General features: G+C 38.3%; 1 protein-coding gene across 1 annotated transcript; it reads right to left on the reverse strand.

The window, feature by feature from the left end:
- Positions 1-880: 880 nt before the first annotated feature.
- LOC110870455 lies at positions 881-2377 on the reverse strand. The gene has a single exon (XM_022119636.1). The coding sequence runs from the start codon at positions 2375-2377 to the stop codon at positions 881-883; it is 1497 nt and encodes a 498-aa protein (XP_021975328.1).
- Between the last annotated feature and the right edge of the window lie 8947 nt (positions 2378-11324).

Here is an 11324-nt window from a genome sequence, read left to right on the forward strand (position 1 = left end):
TCCTTATCGTTTATACGTGGTGTCTTGGCATTATTTTACTGTCTATATAAAATAAAAGATTTTCACCATTCATACCTCCACGGTCTATACGGAGGTATGTTGGCTACCTGGTCGGGGGTTAAGGGAACGGTTTGGTAAGAGTCTTGCCATTGTTCAGTGTATAGATCCTGCAAAGGACCTGGGTCAAATTTAGTAGGACCTCCTTCAATACCCAAAGGTATTGGATGGCGGGGGTCCAAACTCTTTGATCCTCTCATAAGTTAAACTACTATTAAAACTTTAACCCAGCTACTTAGGACTGTATCCCTGCTGACTCAGACTACTTAGCTGAGGGTAACGTCGCCTTCAAAAGAGGGGCCTACCACATTATGCATTAATAACTTAATTAATTATGTTTCAATAATCCGACCCTTTAGGATTGTATCCTTGCTGACTCAAACTACTGGGTTGAGGGTAACGTCGCCTTCAATAGAGGGGCCTACTACAATAACTAAGATAATCTTTTAAACAAGTGCAAACGTGCGAAAATAATCAAAGGTTACACTACACACGAGTCGGATCCAAGTGATTCATCTTGTCTATCTGTTTTTATTTTTATTTTATTTTTCAGCATTTTAGTTAGTTTTATTTTCTTAGTTTAAAAACCTTTTTCTAACATTTTGATTTGATTAAACGTTGAGGATAAACCGGTACTAAAAGCTCTTGTGTCCTTGGACGACCTCGGTATCTTACCAACACTATACTACGTCCACGATGGGTGGACTTGCTCATATGTGTGTTTAGTGTTAGTAAATATCGTGTTTTATAAATTTAAAACTTGGCTAAAAAAGTGTAAAAGGGCTTAAAATATATACCTAAAATATAACACATTTCACGCACATCATGTAGCATCAACATCTGTTGCATTAGAGGATGGTAATGGTGATGAAGGTTTTGTTTTCAGCTTTTTGGCAGGTGGTTTTTGTGGTGAAGGTGTTGGTTTAGGTGTAGCAGTGGATGGCTTTTCTGTACCAGCAGTGGTTGGCTTTTTAGGTGTTTGTTTTTGCGGTTGTGGTTTAGAAAATATGGCAAGTGGAGGTTTGTTGTGTTTTAATGATTTCTTGCTTTTTGAAGTACCAAGATCCTTTGTCTTTATTTCCCACTCTTTCAACTCCTTTTGTTCCTTTTTCCAGATCCTCTCCTTTGTTTCATTCTGATTTTGTATAGTCTTTTTATTTACAATTTCTTCATCTGCTAGAATGTTCAGGGTTTCATCAATTCCCTTTTCCTTATCTTTGACAGATGTTTCAGCAGAAGTTGCAGAAGACTTCTTTGTTGGCCATGGCTTTTGTCTTGGTGTTGGCTTACCAAAGTTTTTCATGTTATGTTTCTCCCCCTTTTTGGCATCATCATCTTCTTTTTCAAAGACAGGAGCAGGGGTAGTGCCAGTCAATTTTACCAGGGCTTCTTTGATTCCCCTGATATCAGCCTGTGTATCCTTATATCTTGCATCAACCATAACCCTTACAAAATCCATTTCTGTTTTATGTTGAGCAGCAAGCAGTTCTCTTTGAGCAACAAGAATAGGTTGGACATCATTCCAAAGCTCTTGAGAGTACTGTTGACGTGTTGACTGACTTTTGGAAGCTTCCACCAAAAAACTGATTGAATCATTCATTGTGGCAATAGTGGTTTCAATTGTGGAAAGCCTCTCCGTCAAATCCTGATATTTTAAATCATCACCCAACTTAATGGGATCATCTAATTTCCCACCAGTGGTTGTTGTATCTGCTGTTGAAACAGGAGGAGTCTCCAAATTTTCATCAACAGATGCCCCTTTTTCTCGGTACCGAGGACTTCCCTCTGCAGTAGTTACCTTAGAAATCTCACCAGTGGACACCTTGGTAGCTTCAGCAGTGGTTGCCTTCAAGGGATTCTTATTGATGAAACTAGTGTCCAGATGTAGATCAGTGGATCCAACATCTGTAGTAGCTGTTCCACTTGAACTACCTGCAAGAATTTCATGAAATTCTAGTGGTGTAGCCTCCTCAGTTGTTTGTGGGTTAACCAATTGAATTGGTTCAGACACAGCCAATGTAGAAGTTGTACTCTCAGTAATGTGTTGGTGAGAGGGGCTGCTTTGTGTCTGAATTTCAATGGCATCAAACAAAGGTATAATGGATGGTGGAATTGGAGATATGGAGAGTGGTGTTGAAAGAGAATTTGCCCAGGGAGAGAGGCTGTTAAGCATACTCTCAAGTGAGGGTAATACTTCATATTGAGGTGCCCCTGTGCTTACAACATGTTCCTTTTGTGAGGAATCACGAGGAGTTGAGGTTTTGGGTGGAGATCTTTCCAACTGTTGTGAGGAAGTAACAACAATGGTTTTTGGTGACATTTGTGTTGTCACTGGGTTAACTTCTGGGATCTCATCTTCCAGAAGGCCCTTTTTAGTGGGTTTGGTGGGCTTGGTGGATTTCTTTTTGGTCTTTTTGGTTGTTTTTGGTGGGGTTGCACAACAGTGGTTGTGCTGTTGTGGTTACCATGAGTAGTGGGCTCAGCAGCTGAAGTTTGAGGAGCAGATGTGGACTCATCCAAATTTTGCTCAGACTCCCCTACTTGTGTTTTAGAACCTTTTGACACTTTAGCCATCAGGCGAGTAAATGTTTCAAAGGATAAACTGTTTATTTGAAAAGGTGCCCCTTGTTCATAAGCTTGTCCATTTTCTTTTGGAATTTTCTATTGTAAATAATAGCTTAAGAACCTAGGAAACAACAAGAAAGCTTGTGGCTTCTTTTCTTTAACATTTTTCAAATTATTAACCAAATCAGTAAACAATGCTTGGGAGTAATTGTAATCAGTTTTTGACATTATAGCATATCCCAAGTATTAAATTTTCAAAGGAATTTCGTTGAAAGCAGTTGTTTTATTTGAAACACAGGTGAGCAGGGTATGAAACAGGAATTTCATGGGAGGTGGAAATTCTCCCTTTTGCATAGTTGCTTTTGACAACTGTCTTGTATACCCTCTTTCGATTAAATCAATTTGATACTCGTCTTGGGGGAAAGAAGTTTTACCTACTAAATCGTTCATCTGAAAGACCTCTGAGATGGTTTGTGGTGTTATTGGAACCAAAACACCTCCCACTTTTGATGAAATTGCCCAAGGCTTTTTATCTTGAACTTGAAGTTCAGCATTAGCCCAGAAATCTCGTAGGGTATCTTGGTAGATTGGTGCATTACAAGTGAGCAAAATTTTGTACTTTTAAGACGATAAGGCATCTATGATGGAATGAAAGTCTGTATTTTTGTCCGTTTTTTCGAAGGTACAGAGATAGTTGTGTGGATGTTTGATGATGAGAGCCATGATCAAAGTAGGAAATCGTGAATGAAAGAGAAAGGGATGAAAGAAGGATGGTAACCGCTTTGGAGAATTTTTTGAATTCGATACGACAGTGAAAACTCTGTTTGGGGGTTTTATTAGGGTATTATTAAAGGGAAAAAGTGAATGCTGACGTGGCAGCAGTTTCAAAGATCGGACGGTTAACATCTGCCCACGTTGCAACCTCTGATGGGCAAAGTGGAAGACAGTTGTTTGGAAACCACTGATGGGCAATATCAGTGGTTAAGAGCAGTGAATGGTAATAACAGTGGCTGATTTTAACTATCAGTGGATAGACATCAGTGATTGAAACACTGATGTTTAAGCAAAAGTGGCCAACAAGGAAATGGATAAACAGAGGTTATCTTTCAACAGTGCGTGAATTTTCAACAATCAGAGGTTTGAAACAAACAGTGGATATGGACAGACTTTTAAGGGTTTATGAAAAAAATTCATTTTAACTATTTTTTAGGATGGATTTTTGATTTTCTGAAAACATTTTAATGCTTTTTGTTCATGGAAAACCAAGTTTTGCTTGTTAGTCCATGTTAAGGATGTCAATTCTAGAGATCAAGCTTTCAAAGGTGGATGTGTCTAATGCTTTTGTTAGCACATCTGCCAGCTGATCCTTAGTTGGAACATGATGCAGAGAAATCAAACATTTTCATAGCAATCCCTCACAAAGTAATGTCTGATGTCAATGTGCTTGGTGGTTGAATAAGAGACTGGATTTTTGATGATATTTTAGCTGCTTGACTATCCAACATAAGAGGAGTCTTTAAGGCAGTTATACCAAAATCCAGAAATTGATTTTGAAGTCACAACAGTTGGGCTGTACAGCTTGCAGCAGCAATGTATTCTGCTTCAGCTAGGGGTGTGCACGGTTCGGTTCAGTTTTTTATTTTTAAAAACCGTTCCTTTCGGTTTTTTTCGGATTCGGTTATTTCGGTTTTAGCAACGGTTCGGTTTGGTTTTCGGTTTTTTTTTGGTTTTTGAAACAAATTATGTAAGATTCAAAACTTAAAAGTATAATTCAAAGTTTAAGAATCTTTCTAAAACGTTTACATTTAAGTTAATATATTTAGTCTTTTAAATTAATATTATTCACATAAACCTAACCTTCTAATCTATTTTAATGTTTCTCCAAAGTTTTTATTAAGACGTTTTCTTTTATAATACTTTGAAAACCATTTAATTTTTATATTAAACTTTGTTAGTTCTTGTAAACAATGGATAATTTTAATGATAAATAAACATGGTAATGTTCTTATTATAAATATTTAACAAACAAGAATAAAATTAATAATTCTTAGTACCATGGATAAACACTTAAACAACTTAAACATAAAAATATATAGATTTGGTATACTACTAAAACTTATCGGTTCGGTTCGGTTATTGAAAATGATTATCCGAAAACCGAACCGAAATTTTCAGGTATTAAAAATCCGAAAACCGAACCGTCGGTTTTTGTTTCGGTTCGGTTTTTTGGTCCGGATTTTTCGGTTATTTCGGTTACGGTTCGGTTATTTCGGTTTCCTGCTCACCCCTAGGTTCAGCAGTGGATGTGGAAACAACTGCTTTCTTTTTGCTTTGCCAAGACACTAAGCAATTGCCTAGGAATTGACGCCCTCCTGATGTAGACTTCCTGATTGTGTTGCATCCAGCAAAATCACTGTCTGAGAAACCTAAACGCTTAACATTCCCATTAGCAGGGTACCAGATACCAAGTGTGGGATCACCCTTTATGTATCTGAATATCCTTTTCACAACAATGAGGTTAGACTTCCTAGGTGTTTATTGGGATCTAGCACAAACACAAGTTGCAAACATGATGTCTGGCCTAGATGCAGTTAGGTACAATAAAGACCCAATCGTGGTTCTATATAATGTTTGATCAACCAAATCATCTTTCTCATCAGACATGACAAGCTTTGTCATTGCCATGGGTGTACTACATGGTTTACAATCATTCATCTCAAATTTGTTTAAAAGATCCTTTCCATATCTGCTTTGATAAATGAAAGTGTCATTTTGCAATTGCTTAACTTGGAGACCAAGAAAGCATTGTAGTTCACCCATTGCACTCATTTCAAACTCTGCTGTCATGAGTTGTCTGAACTCTTCACACATTGCATTGCATGTGCTTCCAAATATGATGTCATCCACATAAATTTGGACAATCATCAAATCTTTTCCTATACATTTTAAAAACAAGGTTTTATCAATTTTATCTCTTGTGAAACCAATAGAGATGAGAAAAGTGGAAAGAGTTTCATACCAGGCTCTAGGTGCTTGTTTCAAGCCATACAAAGCTTTGTTTAGCTTGTAGACATGATCTGGATAAAATGGATCCTCAAAACCAGGAGGTTGACAAACATATACCTCTTCTTGAATTTTACCATTGAGGAATGCACATTTGATATCCATTTGATACACCTTGATATTGTGGTTGATAGCAAAGGCTAAGAACAGTCTGATAGCTTCAAGTCTTGCTACATGGGCAAAAGTTTAATCATAATCTATGCCCTCTTCCTGTCTAAAGCCTTGAACCACAAGCCTGACTTTGTTCTTGACAACAATGGCCCTTTCATCTGTTTTGTTCTTGAAAACCCGCTTTGTGCCAATAGGACTAACTTCCTCTGGCAGTGGTACAAGTTCCCATACTTGTTGTCTCTTGAACTGTTGGAGCTCTTCTTGCATAGCTTCTACCCAACTGTTGTCTTTCAGTGCCTCTTGGTACTTGACTGGTTGATGGAGTGATAGAAAGCTAGCAAAAAGACAAATGTTTTGGGATTGACTTCTTGTGAGAACCCCTTCATTTATGTTGCCAATCACTTGATCAGGTGGATGAGATTTAAGGAAGATTACATCTCCCTTGTATGGAACAATGGCATTTAAAGGTGAAGGCTGCAGATGTGAATCATTTGAGCTAACATCTGTTGGTGACTTTGATGAGCTAACATCTGTTTGGAATGGAGGTGGAGGAATAGGAGGAATGGGTGTGACACAATGTCGATTTTTATCCACTGTTGATGGATTTTTATCAACAGTGGTTGGGGATGATGTGGTGGCAGAGGTTAAAGGGCTACTTTTATCAACAACTGTTGATGCTGTAGTGGATGAGCTTTGACAACTGTTTTGAACATCTGTTGCTCTGGTGGTGGATGTGATTTTGTATTGTGGGATCACAACATCATATCCATATTCTTGTGGAGGAGGTTGTTGAGTACCTGCAGGATTAGTCTTGACAGACACATCTTCAAATGTAAATTTATCAAGATCAAATAATTCAGCAGGGTTTGCAGGGATTTTTAGTGAAGAAAGTTCATTGAACTTTACATTCAAAGTCTCTTCAACACACCTAGTCCTTTTGTTAAACACTTTATAGGCCTTGGAAGTGGTTGAGTATCCCAAATGATAACCACAATCTACTTTGGCTGCATATTTTGGAATTGAATCTTTTTGATTTAAAATAAAGCATGGGCAGCCAAAGACTTTGAAATATGAGATCAGTGGTTTGATTTTGAACAGAGTTTCATAGGCAGTCTTTTGATGCCTGGGGTTGATCAAAACTCTGTTTTGCACATAACAATTAGTGTTTACAGCCTCTGCCCAAAAAGTTAAGGGTAAACTTGAGTCTGCAAGCATTGTTCTGGCAGCTTCAATCAAAGTTCTATTTTTCCTTTCAACCACCCCATTTTGTTCTGGTGTTCTTGGGAAGTTGTACTGCCTTACAATCCCTTTTGACACACAGAAATCATCCAACTCCTTGTTTCTAAACTCTGTTCCATTGTCACTTCTAAAGATTTTTACTGGCAAGTCAAATTACTTTTCAAGCTGTTTGGCAAAGTCTTGCAAAATACATGTAGTCTCATCTTTAGAATGTAAAAAGCAAGTCCATGTAAACCTAGAAAAATCATCTACAATTACCAAACAGTATCTTTTCTTTTTCAAACTCATGATTTTTACTAGGCCAAACAAATCCACGTGCAACATCTGCAAACACTTGGTTGTTTTGGACTCTTCAGTGGACTTGTATGAGCTTTTATGTTGTTTACCTTTTAGACAGGAAACATAATGCTCAGAATAAGTAAACAGTTTTTGTGGAAGACCTCTTACAAGGCCTTGTTTTGAGAGTGTAGTGATAGTCTTGAGATTTGTGTGCCCAAGTCTTCTGTGCCATAATTCTGTCTCTTTGTTAGAGGCAGCTGAGAACAGACAAGCATCAGTCATTGGGTTATCTTTTGATATATCAACTACATACACATTGCCACTCCTTTGAGCAACAAGCTGTGTTTTACCCCCGGCTATGACAACTTCAATCTTTTTCACCATTTCTGGCCCAATAATCTTGCAGTTATCCTTAGTGAAGAATGACTCTTAGCCTTTGTCACTCATTTGTGAGACACTAAGGAGGTTAAACTTCAGATTATCAATAAGAATGACATTTTCAAACTTGAGATTCCCATTCTGAACTGTTCCAGACCCCAACACCTTTCCCTTAGAATTGTTACTAAAAGATATATCACCCCCTCCATGGTTTTTGAAATCTTTGAGTAGGACTCTACATCCAGTCATGTGCCTAGAGCCTCCACTATCTATATACCATAAACTATCTAAGCATGTAGAAGCTCCCTGCACATCAAGTAAACAATTAGTTCAGGAGGGTCTCCAAAGCCAATAAGGCTTTGGATGGGATCACAACAAGATCAGCCTCAAGTCCAGGAACATGGACAGTGGTTAGCTTAGGGTTTTGAACAGTTTTTGAAATATTTTTCTCTAACCAGTGTTGTGGACCATTTCCTGTCAGATGTTGAAATCCAAAACGATGTCTGTTTCCTTTTGGTTTAGAAGGCTTTTTGTAAATCTCATAAACATGTGGGACCCTTTGGTATGGAGGTTGACCTTTTGCTCTTTGGAATTGGTTTGAAGGTGGTGCATCTGTCACTTGCACATCTCTGGGAGCAGATGTTCTGTTCAACTGTTTTGTAACAGCTGTTTGGACAGACACAAATGGTTGTTTGTTCTTGATGGATGATTTTAATGAACTCTCAAGTGTTTTTGAAGTGTACTCCTTTCTTTTAACCTCAAAAGTTTTGAGGTACACACACTCTTGAGTGAGATGATTGGTTTTTCCATAGATGGTGCAACTTGGTGCATGCTCAATTATACTTGTTTTGTTAATGCCAAAAGCTTTTAAATGAAAACAATCCTTTGTGGAATGGTTTCTCTTTTCACAAAAATCACAAAACAGATTTTTAACTTTTACTCTTTTCTTCCTCTTTTCAACTTCCTTTGCAACAGAGTTTTTAACCTCTGTTGGGATGTCTTTAAGAGGAATGATCTTAGCCTTAGGTGCTTTAACACCCTCAATTGTGGAAAAATCCATTAGTTTGAAATTCTCAAGGATGTCACACTCATCTGACCAGGTGGGTTTGAATTTATATTTTTCAACCTCTTCAAAGGTTGATGACCCCTCTGGCCTTTCCAAAATGATTTTATTACCATTTTTATCAGTGATCTTAATTTCTTGACTATCCTTGTTTGTTGGTTTATCTCAACTGAACCAGAGTCATTTTCAGCAGCGTTTTCAGTTTGGTCATTTTTCCTAAAACCTATGCCAAACTTTACATTGCTTTTGATCTGTTTCTCTAACATCAGCTCATAACCTTTGCCGGACTCCACCCATTTCTCACAGTGATTTGGGTGGATTCCAACTCCTTTTTACAAGCTTGGTATTATTCTACCATAGCTTGGAGTTGAACCTTGGTTATGTTGTGTTCATGTTTTAGACTGCAGATTTCATTATCTTTTTCATACAATTTATTCTTCAATTCTTTAACAGATTTTTCAAATTGTACTTCATCTTTTAAAATCTTATCCCTTAGGTTTTCATTCACCTCTTTAATATTAGCAAATGCTATGATGCATTTGTCTGAGAATAGGTTTTTCAAGACCTGAGATGATACCTTAGCTGCAACCATCATGGCATAGTCACAATCATTCTCACAAGCACTGGTATCCTTTTCAACTTCAACAGCACACCATGGGCAGCAAGAGGTTCCAACAGTGGTTGAGGTTCTGACTTCTCTAACAGCTGTTCACTAACAATAGCGGTAACCACTGCTTCAGCAACTTTAACCACTGTTTCAGCACTAGGTTCCACTTTTTCAGATTCCTGCCCTTCTAGAATTAACTCTAATGCCATAAAATAGAATTCATCATTGGAAAAATCAGATTTAGCAAATAGAGCAAAATTATCATCATTCAAATCATCAGGCATACTACTCCAATCAACAAATCCTTGAGTAAAGAAGCTTTGCTGACTGGCCTCTGCTGGAGCAGATGTTTGTGCAGCATGTTGTGGTGCAGGTTGTTGCATTTGAACCTGAGAGACAGGGGCTTGGACATACTGGATTTGTAGAACAATGGTATGAACATATTGCACTAGAACAGTGTTTACAGGGTGTGCAAAATGGGCAGTGTTTTGCATATGTGGTGCAGGGGTATATTGGGAATTGATGCGTGTCAGTGTGTATATATTTTTAATGTATATTTAAGCCCTTTTTACACCTTTAACCAAGTTTTAAATTTATAAAACACGATATTTACTAACACTAAACACACATATGGGCAAGTGCACCCATCGTGGACGTAGTATAGTGTTGGTAAGATACCGAGGTCGTCCAAGGACACAAGAGCTTTTAGTACCGGTTTATCCTCAACGTCTAATCAAATCAAAAAGTTAGAAAAGATCTTTAAACTAAGAAAATAAAAACTAACTAAATGCTGAAAAATAAAAATAAAATAAAAACAGATAGACAAGATGAATCACTTAGATCCGACTCGTGTATTAGTATAACCTTTGATTATTTTCGCACTTTTGCACTTGTTTAAGAGATTATCTTAGTTATTGTAGTAGGCCCCTCTTTTGAAGGCGACGTTACCCTCAACCCAGTAGTTTGAGTCAGCAAGGATACAATCCTAAAGGGTTGGATTATTGGAAGATAATGAATTAAGTTATTAATGCCAATTGTGGTAGGCCCCGCTTTTGGCGGTGACGTTACCCTCGACTAAGTAGTCTGAGTCAGCAGGGATACAGTCCTAAATAGCCGGGTTATAGTATTAAAAGTAGTTAACTTATGAGGGGGTCAAAGAGTTTGGATCCCCGTCATCCAATACCTATGGGCATTGAAGGAGATCCTACTAAATTTGACCCAGGTCCCTTGCAGGACCTCTAAATGCTGAACAAGGGCAAGACCCTTACCAAACCGTTCCCTTAACCCCCGACCAGGTAGCCAACATACCTCCATATAGACCGTGGAGATATGAATGGTGAAAATCTTTTATTTTATATAGACAGTAAAATAATGCCAAGACACCACGGACAAACGATAAGGAAATATCACCTTCAACATAAGTAACTAGTTATTAAAGTCATTAATACAAAACCAAATAAAAAGTGCAAAAGATTAAAAATAAAAAGTATTATACTAAACACTTGTCTTCACCAAGTGATGTAAGAGACTTAGGCAAACATGGCCTTGATTGTCAAGAACTCTTACGATCAATCTTGGATCCCGAGACGACTCACACACTCTACGATGGACAATGGATGATGGTGGTGGATGATGGTGTTACGGTGGTGGTGGGTGGTGGATGAAGTGTGAGAGAGGTGGTGTGCCAAGGGATGAGTTGAAATGAAACCAAGCACTCCTATTTATAGGCTGAACAGAAGGCTGGGCACGGCCCCGTGTCCGCTGGACACGCCCCCGTGCCCGTCTGACACTCTCTCTCTTTATTAATTGTAATTCGCAATTACAATTAATGCGCCTGCTGTACTTTCGCCACGCCCCGTGCTCACTGGACACGGCCCCGTGGTGGGCAATAGAAGCTTCTATAGGTTTGTCTTTTCTGCTGGTTCTTGGGCACGGCCCCGTGCTGGCTGAGCACGGGGCATG

Source organism: Helianthus annuus, chromosome 8, assembly GCF_002127325.2.
Source record: "Helianthus annuus cultivar XRQ/B chromosome 8, HanXRQr2.0-SUNRISE, whole genome shotgun sequence".
Lineage (NCBI taxonomy): Eukaryota > Viridiplantae > Streptophyta > Magnoliopsida > Asterales > Asteraceae > Helianthus > Helianthus annuus.

Bases quoted from the DNA above. Each gene is read 5' to 3' on its own strand.
- LOC110870455 (XM_022119636.1), bottom strand. From the start codon at position 2,377: ATGTCACCAAAAACCATTGTTGTTACTTCCTCACAACAGTTGGAAAGA.